The sequence below is a fragment of the Podarcis cretensis genome (assembly GCF_951804945.1).
Source record: "Podarcis cretensis genome assembly, chromosome: 3".
In the NCBI taxonomy this organism is placed as follows: Eukaryota; Metazoa; Chordata; class Lepidosauria; order Squamata; family Lacertidae; genus Podarcis; species Podarcis cretensis.
This window is the reverse complement of record NC_137172.1, coordinates 5386534-5406575: the sequence shown is the minus strand read 5'-3', so window position 1 is coordinate 5406575 and position 20042 is coordinate 5386534. Positions and strand designations below refer to the sequence as shown.

Sequence of the window (20042 nt, the reverse complement as noted above, 5' to 3'; positions counted from 1 at the left end):
TGGCCGCCTCTCGCCCTTTTTCGAACACCCTCCGTGGTGGAGGGTTCCCTCAGCCTCCTCTCCCCTCTTCCTTGGAAGTCTTCTGGGCAGCCGCTGCTGCTGCCCCTGGTCTCTGAGTTACCCCTCCTGACCCAAAGAGAGATGCCTCCTCAAATTGCACCACTGAAGCCTGTGATTTGTCTGTCCATCCCAAAAGCAAGGGCTGGTGGGCTGGCTGGCTGGGTTCCCACACCTGCTTGCTTGCTTGCTTATGCTGAGGCTGCCTCTGTTCCTGGCACCCAGCACACCCTAGCCAGCCCCTGAGGGACCATTCGCCTGCGGAGCTTGTGGCCAGGGCTGCTGCAACAAACAGCCGTGCAAGCCTTTGGGAGGCAGAGACGGAAGAGGTTCATCAGAGGAGGGAGGGAAGGAAAAAGGAGCCAGTCACTCAGTAAGCTTTGGACCAAAGTGAGAATTTGAATCCAGGTCTCCCCACACTGAGGTCATATTCACACCTTGCATTTAAAGTGCCGTGATACCACTTTAAAGATTCATGGCTTCTCCCAAAGAATTCTGGGAGCTGTAGTTTGTTAAGGGTACTGCTGAGAATCATTAAGGTTCTCCTATTTCACTCCCAAGGGACGCAGGTGGCGCTGTGGGTTAAAGCCTCAGCGCCTAGGGCTTGCCGATCGAAAGGTCGGCGGTTCGAATCCCTGCGGCGGGGTGCGCTCCTGCTGCTCGGTCCCAGCGCCTGCCAACCTAGCAGTTCGAAAGCACCTCCGGGTGCAAGTAGATAAATAGGGACCGCTTACCAGCGGGAAGGTAAACGGCGTTTCCGTGTGCGGCTCTGGCTCGCCAGAGCAGCGATGTCACGCTGGCCACGTGACCCGGAAGTGTCTCCGGACAGCGTTGGCCCCTGGCCTCTTAAGTGAGATGGGCGCACAACCCCAGAGTCTGTCAAGACTGGCCCGTACGGGCAGGGGTACCTTTACCTATTTCACTCCCAAAGCTACAGTTTCCAGAGTTCCCTGTGAGGTGTTGATTGTAAAACCTCTCCATGAAGGGAATGGGGGACTCATTTCTCAGATGCCTTAAGAAACTACAGCTCCCATAATTCTTTTTGGGAAGCCATGACTATTTGAATTGCTTTAAATGTGCTTAATCTTTTTTTAAAAAAATAATTTTATAAGCTATGTAACCTTCTTGCTCAGTTCAGTCTTTTTACATGGTTTTTAAAAAAATGCATTGGGATATTTTATTATTGTAATTTTGTGGTTGTTTTTATTGATTATAAATTAATAACGATCTATTGTAATTGTCGAGAGTGAATTTCTGTTCAATTATGTGTTGATATGTTGTGGGATAATTTTATTGGGTATTGGGTATATTTTAATATGATTACTGGATATTACTTCATTTGATAAAAGTTGTTTACATTAAGTCATATTTTTATTACGATTTATTCGTATTGGATCAGATTGTTATAAGATGGGCGGCGTTTTATATTTTGTTGCTTTTTCAGCTTGTGAACTGCCTTGTGCATAGTAATATAGAAAGGCGGTATAAAAATTAAAAGTGAAACAAAACGAAATGGCGTGAATGTAACCTAAGTCCATCTTTCACATGACACTGACTCTTAAATCAGTTTGTGTCAGAACAGAAGGCCTGGCGTCAAGGTGGCAAGATTCACAGGGGCAGCAGATCCTGAGTTAGATCTTTATTTCCCCCGTGTTCCTAATGTAGATCTTCACTCACCTCTTCTTTCCTGGTTGGGAGAGAGCCGCCATTTTGTGATTCGATTCAGGTGCCAAATTTTTTTGTGCCAGCCCTGCCTGGCAGATAGGGGACCCAGAAGACATGGAGGTCAGTGGCTAAACCAGTGGATACAATCCTGACCTTCCATGCCTCCTCTTTCTACATTTGACAAGAGTCTCTGTGTGTATTTGGTCCTTCAAGGAGAGCATACCTTCTTGTTTGCTTCTCAGTTTATCTCCTCCCCTTTGCTAAGAACGCAACAGGACCCCAAAGACATCTGGAGATGGGGGAAATCAGAGGTTCTCCAGATGGTACTAGAAAACAACTGCCTTTATCGCGGTCTGTGCCAGCTGATGGGAGATGGAGCCAGCAACATCTGGAAGGCCACAGCTTCCCTTGTGAGGGGCTTGTCAATGTGTTCACACGAGCACAGCTTATATTGACATTTACCTTCTACTTTTCAACTCACCTCCTCTTCCTTTCTCCTTCGTCCAGCTTCCCAACTCCTCTCCTGAGCTCACTTCCCAAGAGCCATTTCCCCCACAATCCCAACAGTCACAGAATCTTGGAATGTTCCTTTCCGGTGCTTGTAAAATAGGGAAGACGTATAGTAAAAGGTCCGTATAGTAAAAGCTATGGCTTTCCCAGTAGTGATGTATGGAAGTGAGAGCTGGACCACAAAGAAGGCTGATCGCCGAAGAATAGATGCTTTTGAATTATGGTGCTGGAGGAGACTCTTGAGAGTCCCATGGACTGCAAGAAGATCAAACCTATCCATTCTGAAGGAAATCAGCCCTGAGTGCTCACTGGAAGGACAGATCCTGAAGCTGAGGCTCCAATACTTTTGCCACCTCATGAGAAGAGAAGACTCCCTGGAAAAGACCCTGATGTTGGGAGAGATGGAGGGTACAAGGAGAAGGGGATGACAGAGAACGAGATGGTTGGATAGTGTTCTTGAAGCTACCAGCATTAGTTTGACCAAACTGCAGGAGGCAGTGGAAGACAGGAGTGCCTGGCGTGCTCTGGTCCATGGGTCGGACACGACTAAACGACTAAACAACAAAGGGCCTATTTATCTCTTTGCTCGGTTGAGTAGTAAATCTCAGTGGGTCACAGAATTGACCCATAGAATTGTAGAGACGGAAGGGACCCCAAGAGTATCTAGTTTTCCCAGATGTTGAGTCAGAATCGCCTTTCTTGTAATTAAAATCCATTAATTTGTTTCCTACTCAAAGTATCAGCATACCCATCACCCTCAACTGCTCCTCATGAGGCTTGGTTTCCAGACCCTTGATCATCTTGGTTGTCCTCATTTGTACATGTTCCAGCTTGTCAGAGAAATATTGTCAATATCCTTCTTAATCTGCAGTGCCCAGACGTGGACACATTATTCCAGGTGTGGTCTAACCAGGGCAGAATAGAGCAGTATCATAATCTGGACACTAGACCTCTGTTGATGCAGCCTAGAATATCACTTTTTTTCCTTCTTCTTCTTCTTCTTCTTCTTCTTCTTCCTCTTCCTCTTCCTCTTCCTCTTCTCTTTGGCGATCACTTGTAGCCACACTATTTTGACTGCATTAACACAGAATTTGACAATGAAAACCATTTCCAGATCTGGCTATTATCAGCTGCTTGCACTCTGCTTTGGTATATGGCTGAAGGAGTCGAATGCCCCAAATGGCTGGTTTACAGCTATAAAATCAAAACACAATTAAAATAGAAAATAACATAAAAACATTATTATTATTATTATTATTATTATTATTATTATTATTATTATTATTACCCCGCCCATCTGGCTGGGTTTCTCCAGCTCCCAACAGAATAATAATAATAATAATAATAATAATAATAATAATAATAATAAAATAATAAAGTGATACCCTTTTTGGTGCCTGCTAAAAACATTCTTGTTTAGAGAAGGCTACCCAGATGTTTAGAAAGTTGATGCAAGTTATAATCTGTTTTATCTATTGTTATTTAAACTTTTTGAACATTTGAAATGATTGTTGTTGATTTTTCTGACTGATAATTATATTGTTTTATCTTTTTTAAAAAGTCCTTTGAGGGTTGTTGCCTTTTTACAATCAGTTCATAGATCAGGGACATCCAACAGGTTGATCACGATCTTCCCTTCCCTTAGCGGCGTTAAAATTGAATACAGTCCCGCTCCCCCAAAAAACGGGGGTAAATAACTGCCAGTTTTTAATTCTGTAAGTAGATCGCAGTCTCTTGGGAGTTGGCCACCCCTGAAATAGATAGATAGATAGATAGATAGATAGATAGATAGATAGGCAGATAGACAATAAAATAAACAGTTAAAACTGTTTTAATACAATTACATCAACAAGTTCTGGAGAATTGCTTGCCTAGACTGGTATCTATCTTCAGCGGCCGAGGGAATGCCAATGTTGATGGAGCCTCTTGTATTCCAGCAGCAAGGACTTTTCAGTGTTTCCCCTAACGTCTAACGCCTGCATTTTCATGCACGGTTCAGGGTGGAAAACCTCAGCACAACATCTGAATAAGTGCCAGCTTTGAAGGACAGATGTTCTTTGGTTTGCTTATGGATCCCTAATGGCAATGGCGCCCACCTGACACATGCCAGAACAGAGTTCCAGCTGGGGGGGGGGAGTCCCCCCCTCGCCATTTGCAAATGGTAGATGGTGAGCTGAGAACTGAGGGGAAGAGCAATGGCTTGCCGAGGCCCTACACAACAATATGCTGGCAAAGATAAGCTTTGAATGAGGATTTTCTGCTTTGTAGCTCAGGGGCAAATCAGGTGTACCGTGGTACCTCAGTTTTCGAACATCTCCATTGACGAATGTTTTGGTTTTCAAACGCCGTTAACCCAGAAGTAAATGCTTCGGCTTGCGAACACTTTTCGGAAGTCGAACGTGCCACGCCGCTTCCATATTGAGTTTTCCATAAGTGAATGCTTCCAGAAGTAAATGCTTTGGTTTTCAAACCTTTCGGAACTCAAACGGTCTTCCAGAAGAGATTACGTTTGAAAACCGAGGTACCACTGTATTTATTTTTAGTACTTCTTCCTGGTAGCCAGGGAATGTGCAGAAAGTATGCTATGGCACAGAGATAGCATTTACATTCATTGTTCCACCAACTTCGTCGTCTTCTTCTTCTTCTTCTTCTTCTTCTTCTTATTCTTATTCTTATTATTATTATTATTATGACTGATTGATTGATTGATTTCATTGCATTTGTATCCCACCCTTTTCATTTAATCCCCTCAACAACCCTCCGAGAGAGGCTGGGCAGAGAGGCAATGATTGCCCCTAAATACCCCAGTGGGTTTCATAGCCAAATGGAGATTTGAACCCCAGCCTCCCAGGTCCTAGTCGGACACTCTAACCACGAACACTAAACTGGCTCTCTTTTGCTTCTGGCCCTGCTCGCCACTGTGATGTGGCCCCAGATGGATGTCTGGCCCTCAGGAGGGCAGGTTTTTTCTCCTCGCCCCAGATATACAAAATATCCAGAGTGACATAACAATAACAATAACAACAATAATAATAAATTTTATTTATACCCCGCCCTCGCCAGCCAAGACCGGGCTCAGGGCGGCTAACACCAAATATAAAAACAAACTGATTGAAATACAACTTAAAAACAAGATTAAAATACAACATTGAAATATTAAAATACAGCCTCATTTCAATGGCAACTCAAATCAAAAACTTTGGTGGGGATGAAAACGTCAAGTCTTCACCAAGGCTAACTTTCCAGTCTGGTCCTACGTGGGCCAGAAAAAAAGCCAGAAAAAGGTCCCCAAATAGGAGTTCCATCACAGATGAAGAAAGGAAAAAGGAAAGAGGAGGAGGGAATCAAGTTGATTCCAAGCCAAAGGCCAGGCGGAACAACTCCGTCTTACAGGCCCTGAGGAAAGAAATCAGATCCTGCAGGGCCCTGGTCTCAGGAGACAGAGCGTTCCACCAACTTGGGGCCAGGGTTGAAAAGGCCCTGCCTCTGGTTGAGGCTAATCTGACTTCCTTAGGGACCATTAGGGTGTTGCTATTATGGACCTTGAGGCTCTCCGCGGGGCATAATCAATAACCAATCCATAAAAGCCTCTGAAATAGAAGGGGAATTGGACTTGGGACTGTAAGAAAGCTAGTAATAGAATAAGATAAACAGAGAATTGTAGAATTGGGAGGGATCCCAAGGGTCAATGCAGGAATCGCAACTACAGTGGTACCTTGGTTCTCAAACTTAATCCGTTCTGGAAGTCCGTTCCAAAACCAAAGCATTCCAAATCCAAAGCACGCTTTCCCATAGAAAGTAATCTGTTCCAGACTTTTAAAAACAACCTCTAAAACAGCAATTTAACATGAATTTTAGTATCTAACGAGACCATTGATGCATAAAATGAAAGCAGTAAACAATGTACAGTGGTACCTCGGGTTAAATACGCTTCAGGTTACAGACGCTTCAGGTTACATACGCTTCAGGTTACAGACTCCGCTAACCCAGAAATAGTACCTCTGGTTAAGAACTTTGCTTCAGGATGAGAACAGAAATTGTGCTCCGGCGGTGCAGCAGCAGCAGAAGGCCCCATTAGCTAAAGTGGTGCTTCAGGTTAAGAACAGTTTCAGGTTAAGAACGGACCTCCGGAACGAATTAAGTACTTAACCCGAGGTACCAGTGTACTGCAGTTGCACAATCAATCAATCAGTAGCTGAACTAGGTTCCACACAGTCGCTAAAACAAAACAAAAAAGAGCTGCGAAAACAAAAATGCAAAATAAATAGCAAAAGCAGACCAATCTCAGTGTAACACTCAAAACCGAACTCAAAACGGAAGCGTGGCACTCAAAACGGAGCATGTTTGGCTTCCGAAAAATATTCGCAAACCGGAACACTTACTTCTGGGTTTGCAGTGTTTGGATTCCAAGTTGTTTGAGTACCAAGGCGTTTGAGAACCAAGGTACCACTGTAATCCTTTCCTTTCTCTGTGATGTTTGGGAATTTAAACCCCCTTGGAGTTATCCCAAGTGGGATAGCTCACTCAGGGCTGTGGATTTGAGCCCCATATCGGGCAAAAAGATTCCTGCATCTCATGGGGTTGGACTTGTGGTCCTTTCCATTTCCACATTTCTATGATTAGCCTGAGAACATGTGGGTGGGGAAGGCAGTTCTCAGTTATGCTGGGCAACATTATGGCAGAAGACCCATGACTTTGAGACTTTGACCATGGGAACTTCAGGCTCCTTGTTGGGGTTCCTCTGTGAGGCCTGGGCTTCCCATCTGCTAGTAGGCCAGATTCCGAGTTCCTAAGCTAGTGTGCAAAACCCTAAACAATTCGGGACACCTCGCGCTGAAATTTTTATCAGGTTTCCATAACTTTAACCAATTAATTTCAAGTTTCTTATACATTTCTCTTATGATTTGATTTCTGACCTTTCCTTCTATGCTGTTTTTAAACCCATCCCTTTTACATACTGCATAATACAGTCATATCTCGGGTTACAGGCGCTTCAGTTTGCGTTTTTTCAGGTTACGGACCCGCGGAAACCCAGAAGTACTGGAACGGGTTACTTCCGGGTGTTGGGGGTTGACTATGTGCAGAAGTGCTAAATCGTGCTTTGCGCATGCGCAGAAGTGCCAAATCTCAACCCGCACATGCGCAGACGCGTCGCTGCGGGTTGCGAACATGCCTCCTGCATGGATCACGTTCACAACCCAAGCGTCCACTGTATCACCTGTTTAATCTAATACACCGTCCTCTATTTCATATATTATCATTTTCTTCCCGTTGCTCAGATTTCAAATGCTGCCCGAAATTTCCTCTTAGCACATTTCCTTCCTCTTAGCACATTTCTCCCTTGTGTCCTGAGTTTGAGTGTCTTCAAAGCCCATGACACCTTTGATAAAGGCTGTTCTCCAACTGGAGCGCTCGCAGGCCAGTGTTTCCCAGTTGTCAGTGTTTATACTACATTTTTAAAGATTTGCCTTGAGAGAGTTTTGAACCTCTTTTGTTGACCACCAGCATTGCGCTTTCCATTTTTAAGTTCAGAATAGAGTAGTTGCTTTGGAAGATGATCATCCGCACAACATGACGTCCAACCAAGTTGATGTTGAAGAACCATTGCTTCGACATTGAAGAAGAGTTTGGATTTGATATCCCACTTTATCACTACCCAAAGGAGTCTCAAAGCAGCTAACATTCTCCTTTCCCTTCTTCCCCCACAACAAACACTCCGTGAGGTGAGTGGAGCTGAGAGACTTCAAAGAAGTGTGACTAGCCCAAGGTCACCCAGCAGCTGCATGTGGAGGAGCGGGGACGCGAACCCGGTTCCCCAGATTACAAGTCTAACGCTCTTAACCACTACACCACACTGGCTCTCTCATTGATGATCTTTGCTTCTTCCAGTACAATGGCATTAGCTCACCTGTCTTCCCAAGTGATGTGTAAGATAAGTCCAGTTTTGACGTCTGCTGTGCTTGCCTCCCCTCCAGATTGACAACATGCAAGCTCTTCTGCACTGCCCCAATGTCCTTGTCTGTGTGGGGAGAGAGCCCTTCAAACCCATCGTGGTGGAAAACCCCCGGAAGCCCTCCTCAGAGAAGCTGCCCGGTCTACCTTCACAGTCCAACAGTAGAGGCAACGTTGGCGAAAACCACGAAAGTAAGAAAGAGGGCAGCGGGGTTGCATTTCGGTTGGTGGTTTAGAAGCAATTTGTTCTTTTTCTGGAAAACGTATTGATCACCCACCCCATCCAAAGCTCTCAGGGTGGGGTGACAAAATCTGAATCGCCTTCCTGGATCAGAATGAGGATCCATGTAGGTCTGAATTCAGACTGCAGGCAGCGGCCGCTCAGATGCCTTGGGAAACGCTTGGTTATATTCCAGCATCTGGCAAGCCAAGGTACACTGTGCCTGACCTTGGAGGTTCCATTTAACTTACCCTGGCTGAAATAATTCCGTTTGTTTAAATGATGACTTGATATCAGGAAGAGCAGTGGAGAGGGCAGGCATAAGCAATACTTTGCCAATATCTGCCACCTTAGATGAAATAATTTAAACAAAAGATACTGTATGCACAGGACTATCACCATTTATTTTTATAATGAATTTTTAGTTTATACTACTAGCATGTTGGGCAACCTAATAGGGTGACCCCAATCTGGTTCAAACACAATTAAGGATTTAACGAATGGACAAAAATGTAGCCAAGTTATCTGATGAGACCACAGGTGTTATGGGTTGCAAACCAACCCGCCTATTTCACTATTTTTGGATCAGGGGAACTGTATTATCCTCGTGAAGAAAGCATGAAAATATACAGGGAGATTGCAAATGTGAGGTGCTATTTAAATTAACAGCCAGTAGACAAATTAACGTAGCAGTTTGACTTCACCCCTGAAGGCATATTCCATTGTCTCTTGAGACAGACGGGTGCCAGCAACAATATTTGTGGAGCTGGAAGATAAAGCAGTTGCCATTGTGAGGAATTGGGGGAAGGACTGGGGATGGATGGGGCCAAATCACTATCAAACCTGGTTTCTGCAGATCTGATAGAAAAATACCTTAAATCACAGTTCATTCATTGATTGGTTTATATATATACCGCTTCTTTGCACTGGGCCCCCAAAGAGGTGAATGGATGAGTACAAAATAAAACGCATTAAAACTATAGCTTGTACAAGATCGCAATATGTATATCTGAAGGAGCGTCTCCATCCCCATTGTTCTGCCCAAACACTGAGGTCCAGCTCTGAGGGCCTTCTGGCGGTTCCCTCACTGCGAGAAGTGAGGTTACAGGGAACCAGGCAGAGGGCCTTCTCAGTGGTGGCACCCACCCTGTGGAATGCCCTCCCATCAGATGTGAAGGAAATGTTTATTTGGGAGGGCATTCCGCAGGACGGGTGCCACTACCGAGAAGGCCCTCTGCCTGACTTCTAGGAGATATACCTGACTTTTAGGAGACATCTGAAGGCAACTCTGTTTAGGGAAGTTTAGGTCTTTCAGTTTTTCTTGATGGGCAGGTGCCAGCTGCCTCAACCTCCTGGTCTTCCAACATGCCGCTGTTCTGCAGGTTCAGTAAAGAACGGATGGAGAAGCGGAAGTTGGCACAAGTACTTCCACCTGCATAACAGGACTTCCTATCTATCTCCTCCCCAAATCTGCTTTGGAGGCTTAAGGGAACATTTCAGTAGCAGTGGTACTTATTAACACAACAGAGACTAAATCAATTGCATTCAACATTGAGCAGATTTTAGACCTATATTTTGGGAGCGCTCGATCTTTGAAGTACATGGGATTTATATATATATATATATATATATATATATATATATATTATTACCAGCAGAATTACTAGTACTGGGTTGTTTGAAGCATTTAGTCCTGGAAACAGATTGAGAAGAACTGGTAAATCTGCTTCCTGCTGCCAAAAATAAAAAAGTACCATACTTTTCCATGTATAAGACTTGGGTTTTTTTACGTTAAAATAATGGAGAAAAATTGGGGTCGTCTTATACACAGGGCAATCTCTCCCCCCCCCATTTTCTTAATTTTGAGCCCCCAAAATTATACACGGGGGTGTGTTATACACAGAAAAATATGGTATTTAAAATAATGAAGGGGGGTGAATAATGTTCCAATGCAAGAAGAATAGTTTATTTTTTTAAAAATATGGATTAATAAAGCATGAGAGAACAACGATTACATTAACATACTGCAAAATATAGAGATGCACTTTGTTATATTTTGGAGCAGCACGGTAAGTATCATGAATTATACATATAATGAATTGCAGGGTTGGCCCAAAGGGGCATTTAATCCAAACCCCTTGAATGCAGGAATCACAGCTAAATAATAATAATTTTTTTACGGCAATTCTGTAGCTCAGATGGGAACTTGGGGGAATGTTTAAAGCAGGGAGGCTGCGTTAAACAGTGATTTTGCAGAGCACATTAGGAAGCAGCTGCATCTTCCTCTAAATGTCTCTTGAGTGGTGTTGAAAGCAATGGCAGTTTCAAAGAGCCCTTCTGCAAAGGGCCTCCCCCTGCTCCCATTTGAGGCTCTTGTGTCCGGAGGGGAGGAGCTGCCTTAAAAGCCCTTTGCAAACAGCCATAGGGCTTTGAAGATGTTGCCGATTCCTAAGTGCCAGACAGGTCATAAAACAGCAGCTGCAGCAGCAACCTCTGTACCTTGGCTTTTAACACCTGAGGCATATGTTTTTGGACCCACCTTATATTTATGCTGTGGGTTGTTTTAAATAGTTTTTGATGTTGATTTGATGTTGTAAGCCACCTTGGGACCTTATGGCAAAGGGCAGGTAATTATTATTATTATTATTATTATTATTATTATTATTATTTTATACTCTGCCCATCTGGCTGGGTTTCCCCAGCCACTCTGGGCGGCTTCCAACGAAGTATTAAAATACAGTGGTCTGTTAAACATTAAAAGATTCCCTAAACAGGGCTGCCTTCAGATGTCTTCTAAAAGTCTGGTAGTTGTTCTTCTCCTTGACATCTGACGGGAGGGAGTTCCACAGGGCAGGTGCCACTACCGAGAAGGCCCTCTGCCTGGTTCCTTGTAACTTGGCTTCTTGTAGCGAGGGAACCGCCAGAAGGCGCTTGGAGCTGGACCTCAGTGTCTGGGCAGAACGATGGGGGTGGAGACGCTCCTTCAGGTATACTGGACCAAGGCCATTTAGGGCTTGAAAGGTCAGTACCAACACTTTGAATTGTGCTCGGAAACGTACTGGGAGCCAATAATAAAAATATCACTGAGCTCCCAGTTTATTATCCTAAGTGCCGCTGTATGCTTGACATAATTCCTTATAATTTCCCTTTTTGTATTTCCTCAACACCCCCATCTCCCGCAAACTCCAGTGAACTTTGGACTCAAAGCCAAGAAAAGTGTGATTCATCCGCGGTCGGCCTTGAGCAATCGCTCCGCAAGATTCTCTTTGTCATCGGAAAAATCCTATCCAAACGGCCTCGTGACATCGCCGGAGAATGGCGCCCCCTGCTTGAGCCACTGCCCACGCCCTAAAGCGGGCAACCTGGTTCATTCCTTGGTCAACGATGACATTGAGAAGAGGGTGCATGTGAACAAAGATGGCAGCCTGTCTGTTGAGATGAAAGTCCGCTTCCGCCTGCTCAACGACGAGACGCTCCAGTGGTCCACACATATCCAGAAGTCCAGTCTGAGGGGCAAGGTGCCATGTGAAGAGATGGGCATAGACGAAGACAATGGAACTGACCCCGCAGAGAAAGAGAACCCAGAGGTCAACTCTGAGGTGGATGACTCATTATATCCCAGCGATGCCGATTCCTACATCTCGAATCTTGACGTGTCCGAAAACGAGGAGGCGTGTTGCCACAATTGCGGTGAGCCGTGCAAAGACTATGACATTTGGAAGAACCCCATGCATGTTTCCCAGAAAGAGGAGCCATGGGTCAAGAACACTTGGTACACCCACTCTTCTTGCTCGAGCACGTCGTCCCACCGTAGGGTCGTCCGCAAAAAGACGGCCTCCGTCGAGAGCAGCCGCACCTCGTCCAGCGGAGAAGAATATTCCAAGCATGTCGTACGGGAATCCTCTTGCTACTCGGAGACCGTAGAGAACAGGATAGAATACCGTGCGGTGCAAAAATGCCGTTGTCGACACGGCCAGAGCAACACGAGCAAAAGGGGGTCACCTGTGGAAATGGATTCCGCAGCTTGCTTAGCCAGTTCCCAAAATGAGGAGAATTCCACGGCGACCGCAGAACAAATGGAGGGCAGCAGCAGCAGGGCGGGGAGCAGCGGGTCGAAATCGTCTCGCTGTTCGGCGGAAAGCCAGATCAAAGTGTGCGAGGAGAGCAGCAGCATGGTGAGGACCATCTCCTCCCGTAGCATCAAGGCGAGGGAAGAGGTTGAATTGGAAGAGACCAGCTGCCCGTCCTCTCCAAAGAGCGCCTACAGCCAATCCATTCAGCGGACAACACCTGAGAAAAGGGACAGCCCAGATGAGCCTTCAGAAGACTCTCAGCCAATCTCTTCATTCTCCGTGGAGGAAGAGGCGGACAAGGAACAAGAGGAGACCAGCGAAGTTCATTCCGCCTTGGAAAATGTGGCGTCCAACCAATCGGTCAGGGATGATGTCAGCGAGTGCGGGAGGTGCTCCACAGAACGGTCCTTCCATTCCAAAGCTTGCAATGGGAATAGCCAGAGAGAAGACAGCAACGAGACGCAGGTGTGCAGCGTGGCAGCTTCCTCTTCCTCCAGGAGGAGCAAGCACAGTCACAATCACCGAGAGGCAGGCGCCAAAGTCTCCAGGGTGTCCACCATCAAGAAAAAGAGGACAAAACGGTCTCTGCATGCAGAAGATGCACGGTCGAGCAGCAGGGCCTCTTGCTACTCCAAAAGCTCCCCAGAGATGGACGGAAGAGAGGGAGAATGCCATGCATCTCACGACTCAAGCTCTCCTCGTTCCAACGTGTCGTCCTTAAGCGAAGCGGCAGCACCTCCTGCCGGCAACATGGAGAGTGCAAGTAGCTCTTCCGGACATTGCAGCCAGTCCTCCAAGAGCATCCAGGAGGGCGGCCAGCCAGATTCCTCCAGCAAGGAATCGTCTCCTGGCTCCAGCTTCTCCAATTCCAACGGGAAAAACGGAACTGACAAAGCATCAAGGCCGGGGAGCGTGTTCGAATCCACATGCTCCAAATGTGGCTGCATGGCGGCAGCGAGAAACAATGGCCTTGGGAGCATCCAGTCGATTGCGTCTTCCCGTTTGGAGAGTAAATGCGCAGAGACAGAGGCGTCAGGGAGGAGCGAGCATGCTGGCTCGCAGTCGAGCGTGGCGCAATCCTCGAAGCCGAGGAAGAAGAAAAGCAGCCTCCATTCCAACGCGGAACGCTCTAGCCAAGCTTTGGCATCAGAGTCTGTGTCCATGTACAGTTCGCACTGCCCAGCTCCCCCAAAAGGGAAGCCGAGCGGCAAAAAAAGTCGGTCTGCGGTGCTGAAGAAGAAATCGAACAATGCCAGCGCCGCTGGGTCGGAGCCAACTGCGAGCAAGGAGGAAGAGGAAGCAGCCCGTTCGCAGCCCACTGAAATGGAGGAGAACGGGCCAGGGGATCCTTCTGAAGCGCTGCATAATGAGGCAGGAGAGGCTGAGGTGGAAGGCGATGAGGACATCATCCCTTCTTCTCTTCCCAACGCCTCTCCAGAAGAAGTTGTGCACGAGTGGTTGAGGAAGATCCCCTCAAAGACTCTGCTGATGAAATGTGAGATGCAGGATGATGGAGACGGCACAGAACTGGATGCTGAAATGCCCAGTTGCTCAAACAACCAGGAATCATTGGGAGAGGAGTCAGAAGGAAAGAAAGAAGAGGAGGAGGAGGAAGAAGAAGTGGCAGCTGAGGAGGCAGCTGAGGAGGGGGCCGTTGAGGAGGGAGCCGACGAGGATCTCAATGACGAGGCAGCTTCCAAAGCGGTGTCAGAAGAGGCTAAGGCAGGCCAAGCAGAATGCAACCACTCTGTCATCTCCAGCCAGAACAACCACAAAAAGGACTTGCCCAGCACCATCCAGACCTCCGTGCAGATCATGAAGGCGCTGTTGGCTTCCAAGCAAGAAGCCAAGCTGGACCGTTCACACAGCTTGCCCGAAGTCTCCCCTACGATGGGCAGAAAGCTCAGCAACTCGGCAAACATTCTGATCACGTGCCTGGCTAGCCTGCAGATCCTTGACGAAGAGCTGGACCCCTCAAGCAAGTCCAGCAAATGCCTGAATAGGCCAAGGTACACTGAGCTGTTGAACATCTTCCAGGCTCTCTGGTTTGGGTGCACGTCAGAGAAAGGGGGCACGAGCTCAGGCCTCCAAGGAGAGGCCCCTGAAAAAGTGCCCTCCACTTTCAAGGACCGTAAAGACGGCGACTTCACACCCTTGTCCTCTTCTGGAGTGGATGTGAGCAGTGGCGATGGAGGCTCGGGAGAGGGGAGTGTTGCTGGTGCCCGAGACTGTGCCTTGTCGCCAGAGAAAACGAATGGCACCAAACCCACCAAAGAAGAGGCGAAAGAGGAGGCAGAGCAAGAGGGAGGCTGTAGTGAGGAAGAGGAAGAGGAGCATTCCCAGCCTTGCTTAAAATCTGAAGGAGAAGAAAAGGCAGCCTCTACTGGAGGAGAGGATGTGACAGAAACCAACGAGAACCAGGGCAGTGACGTTGGCGAGGAGGAGGAGGAGGAAGATAAAGAAGTTGCTGGAGAAGTAGAAATGGAAGATGTCAAGGTGGAACAGGCAGAAGCTGATGATGCTGATGCAGACCCTCTTGAGCAGACCCAAGAGGACCCCGCTATCCAGGAAGTAGAAGGGAGTCCCAGTCAAGAGAACGCTGATGAAGCTGATGAAGAGCCAAGCAACAATCAAGAGAATGGTGATGAAGTGGCTGAAGAGCCAAGCGATGATCAAGAGAATGTTGAAGCGGCTGAAGAGCCAAACGATGATCAAGAGAATGTTGAAGCAGCTGAAGAGCCAAGCGATGATCAAGAGAATGTTGAAGTGGCTGAAGAGCCAAGTAATGATCAAGAGAATGTTGAAGAGGCTGAAGAGCCAAGCGATGATCAAGAGAATGTTGAAGCAGCTGAAGAGCCAAGCGATGATCAAGAGAATGTTGAAGTGGCTGAAGAGCCAAGTAATGATCAAGAGAATGTTGAAGAGGCTGAAGAGCCAAGTAATGATCAAGAGAATGTTGAAGAGGCTGAAGAGCCAAGCAATGATCAAGAGAATGTTGAAGCGGCTGAAGAGCCAAGCGACAACCAAGAGAATGCTGAAGAGCCAAGCAACAGTCAAGCTGAACCCGACCCAAACACAAATAAGAGCGAACCCCAAGCGAGTGTCGAAAATCAGCTGGTGGATGAGTCAGAAGCTGACACAGTATCCAGCAACATAGTTTCTCACCAACCCACAGCAAAAGCTTCCCTCATCACCCCACAGAAATCTATCGACCCCGACCCGGTTTGGGTGCTAAAGCTTTTGAAGAAGATCGAGAAGGAATTCATGGCTCACTATGTCAGCGCCATGAACGATTTCAAGGTGAAGTGGAACTTGCCAAATAGTGAGGAGTTGGACTTGATGATTGCACAGCTGAAAGAGGAAGTGAGCCGGAGGATCCAAAAGAGTATTGAGAAAGAGTTAGGGAAAATCAGAAGCAGGGCGGGCAGGAGGGTCCCGAGGCCTCCGGACGAGCAGCTGCGCCGCGATTCTTCCATCCTGCAAGTGGAAAACCGAAGGCGCCGTTTGCAGAGCATTCACAAAATGTCCCTCTACAATGACCGCAGCAAGCCGCGCGAGACAAGGGAATTAGATGAGGAATTAGATTTTTTCAGTACGACCATCAGAGACGATATAAGTGACCCCCCTGGGGAAGACGAGTACTGCCCTTGCGATGCCTGCTTCCAGAAGAAAATGGAGGCCAAAGCCCTGCGTTCTCGAGGGCCGGTGGTGGCAGCCAATGCCCCCATTGTGAAGGCCTTTGACCTACAGCAAATCCTGAGGATGCAGAGAGGCAAGGCAGAAGAGGACATTGCAGAAGAGGAAGCAGAAGGGGAGGCCACTGAAGCTGAGGCAGAACAGGAAGTGTTGGCTGATGATGTGGAAGAAGTAGAGCAGGAAGTGACCGACGGTGAAGCAGCAGAAGCCCCAGCAGATGGGGAGGAAGAAAATCAGAACTGTGAGGAAGCCGAGGGGGAGGAAACTGTGAATGAAGAAGTAGGTGGGGAAGCACAAGAGGAAGCAATGGAGGAAGGAGGAGAAGGAGAGGAGGAAGTAGGAGAAAAGGGGGAAGAGGAAGTAGAAGAGGAAGCAGAAGAAGAAAAGGGAGAGGACGTAGAAGAAAATAAGGAGGAAGTAGAAGAAAAGGGGGAGGAGGAAGCGGAAGAAGAAAAGGGAGAGGAAGTAGAAGAAAAGGGGGAGGAAGTAGAAGAAAATGAGGATGAAGTAGAAGAAAAGGGGGAGGAAGTAGAAGAAAATGAGGACGAAGTAGAAGAAAAGGGGGAAGAGAAAGAGGAAGTAGATGAAGAAAAGGAGGAGGAAGCAGCAGAAGAAAATGGGGAGGAAGTAGAAAAAAAGGGGGAGGAGTTAGAAGAAGTAGAAGAAGAAAAGGGAGAGGAAGTAGAAGAAAAGGGGGAGGAGGAAGCAGAGGAAAAAGGGGAGGAGGAAGAGGAAGTTGATGAAGAAAAGGAGGAGGAAGCAGAAGAAGAAAAGGGGGAGGAGGAAGCAGAAGAAAAGGAAGAAGTAGAAGAAAAGGGGGAGGAGGAAGCAGAAGAAGAAAAGGGGGAAGAAGTAGAAGAACATGAGGAGAAAGTAGAAGAAAAGGGGGGGGAGGAAGAGGAAGTAGAAGAAAAGGAGGAGGAAGCAGAAGAAAACGGGGAGGAAGTAGAAGAAAAGGTGGAGGAGGAAGCAGAAGAAAAGGAGGAGGAAGGGGAATGGGAAGGGGAAGAAGAAAAGGAGGGAGAGGGAAGGGAAGAGGAAGAAGGGGGAGAGGAAGTGGAAGCAGAGGAACAAGAGGGGGGAAAGGAGGTTGCAATGGAAGAAGAAGATGAGGAAGTGGGAGCCAAAAGTGAAGGAGAGGGTGAAATGAATGAGGAAGAAGAGGCAGTAGACGAAGAAGAAGAAGCTGCAGAGGAACCTAAAACGGAAGATGAAACTGATGGTGTGGCAGCCGATCTAGAGGCAGCTGAAGGAGATAACGAACCTGAATGTGCAGCAAATGTTGACGATGGCGAGGTCTCTGAGGCACCAGCAGAAGCGGAGGAACAGCCTCCAGCAGACGGTGAAGAAGAGGATGAGGGCGATGCCAAGCCAGAGACAGAAGTAGAAGAAGCAGGAGAAAACGAAGCAGAGGTGAATGGGAAGGGCAGCGAACCTGTGCAGGACGGGGGCAGTGAAGACCCCAGAGAAACGGAAGAAGGGGCAGAGACCCAGAGAAAAAGCTCCGCCTTCTCCTCTATGGGGAATTGTTCCCAGCAGTCCCAGAAAGGGTCTGAGGAGGGGAGTGGCGAAGAAGAAGAAGACTGTAAGGAACTGGAGGACGGTGTTGGTGGTGGTGGAGAGGATGGAGAGACAGAAGGCGACGCAGAGGCCAAACCCACAAAGATGTACCCAGATAGTGAAGAAGAGGAGGAGGAGGAGGAAGAGGGAGAGGAAGAAGAAGACCAAGCATCACCTCAGGCAAAGAAGAAACCCAAAACTGGCAAGAGCAAAGGTGGAAGCAGCCCAGTCCCTAAAAAGGAGGCGAGCTCAGAGGCGATTGATCAAGACGACCTGGACTTTTAGAATAAGCCACACAAGAGTCTGGGGACCATCGGAGAAGCGTCTGTTTTCTCAGGTCCTACTAAACCAGACATCTCTCACCCTCTGATTCCCTCGATGTTGTTTGCGTCTATTGGCAGCGCAAATACCTGTGCATCTTTGTAACGGGGGAATCGGCCACAGCAGTGCAGATAAGCAACTTCCTGTGGCGAATATTGTCATACAGGGAGTGTCTTCTCCACATGTCAAACTGGGATTCCTTCAGAGCCCCTTGCACTCAAGTCGTTAGGGCGAACAATTTGCTCCCAAGGGGACAGGGTGTTTGTTTCTTGAATGAGAAGCTTTGCTTATGGACAAACCTGCAGGGAGTTCCACAGGTGTTTCGTGCGCATAGACAAGGTCACTTTCCACTCGCTGACGACGTTTGCACGTCATCTGAACGTCACAGCTTGCTTGAACTTTTAAGGTAATCCAACTTTGCTCAACAGATTATGTGTTTACCACGGAGACAATATGTCGTCCCTTTTACTTGAAAGGCAGCAATATGTATCTCTGCTCCCTGCCCGCCACCAAGCGAATTGTAGCTTTCCAGGGGGAAATGGTTGATGGAAAAGGACAATCAAATCTCATTTGCACCGCTGTATAAAATGTGTGTGGTTTAAACAGCAAGAAGGCTGTCTTTCCAAATGTGTGGGTTCCCCCTGCCTTTTTATATTTTAAAAAAATAGCTTTTTTTTTAATTGTTCGTTTTTAGTCAAGAATGTAAATGTGAATGAAATGTGGAAAATGGATGAGTATCACATGAGAAAATAAAACAAACCTGATTTGTTTATTTATGTTTTTCTTTATTTGTTTTTAAATGCCCCACCCCAGTGGGAAGCTAGAACCATGCACTTGGAAGGTACCTCAAAGGTCATTTCTCCCAACCCACTTCCAAGGGATCCTGTACCTTGTATTGCTCCTCTGTCAAACAGCCAATACCACCAGAGGTAAAGCTAAAGGGACCCCTGACCATTAGTTCCAGTCGTGGCCGACTCTGGGGTTGCGGCGCTCATCTCGCTTTACTGGCCGAGGGAGCAGGAGTACAGCTTCCGGGTCATTTGGCCAGCATGACTAAGCCACTTCTGGCGAACCAGAGCAGCGCACGGAAACGCCATTTACCTTCCAGCCAGAGTGGTACCTATTTATCTACTTGCACTTCGTGCTTTCGAACTGCTAGGTTGGCAGGAGCAGGGACTGAGCAACGGGAACTCACCCCATCGCGGGGATTTGAACCACCAACCTTCTGATCGGCTAGTCCTAGGCTCTGTGGTTTAACCCACAGCGCCACCCGCGTCCCTCTAATACCACCAGAGAGTTCCTCCTAAAGTCTAGACAAAATCCCTTTCCTTGTCACTTGAACCTGTTGGTTTGGATGAAGTGCAGCCAATCACTGCCCAAATGAATTGGGAGGCTGGCGTGTGGGCAACTGGTCAGAATGACCTACTGGTACTATTTGTTGTTGTTGTTGTTGTTGAAAAGGCCCTGGGTCTGGTTGAGGCTAATCTGACTTCCTTAGGACCCGGGACCTCTAGAGTATTACTATTTATCTTAAGGTCCTCCGTGGGGCATTCTGTTGTAAATAAAAATGTGCCCCCTTTCCCTTATGGGGTAATCAAGAGCCCATATAGAGTCCTTACATAGGTTCCCTATTGGTAGGAGAGAATAACAGAGGCCAACCAGAGAACATTGAGAAGCAAAGCAGCTCGTAAGCTTGATCTTTATTGATCTGTTGCAACAGGGTGCTCCCCTCACCTGCAGGAGAGAGGGACCCAGAAAAATGGTGTGCAAGGGCTTATAAAGACTTTTGAAATCCCCATCCTGTAGACCAAGACCACCCCCAGAAACATTATACATATATCACAGAAGGAGTGTAACCTAAGACCACCCCTCAGATACATCACAGAAATGGCGGTCTAAAACAGAACATTTGCATGTTGTTTTTCTCCTGTCGCTTGTTTATTTCCTCTCTGGCAGGTTACTTGACTGGACTGCCTGAGGAGCCTGGC

The 20042-nt window shown here is 47.2% G+C and overlaps 1 protein-coding gene across 4 annotated transcripts in view; it reads left to right on the top strand.

Moving 5' to 3' along the window:
• The window catches only part of RP1L1 (RP1 like 1), a 46883-nt gene extending 28057 nt beyond the window's left edge, over nt 1-18826 (top strand). For 2 of the 4 annotated variants that reach the window (XM_079968371.1, XM_079968370.1), the window contains 2 exons: nt 8208-8376; nt 11594-18826. In XM_079968371.1, the coding sequence (XP_079824497.1) occupies nt 8208-8376; nt 11594-18018 (6594 nt within the window). In that variant the 3' untranslated portion in view covers nt 18019-18826. The remainder of the gene's footprint in view (nt 1-8207; nt 8377-11593) is intronic. The other 2 variants (XM_079968372.1, XM_079968373.1) reach the window with 2 other exon arrangements.
• Nucleotides 18827-20042: the final 1216 nt, after the last annotated feature.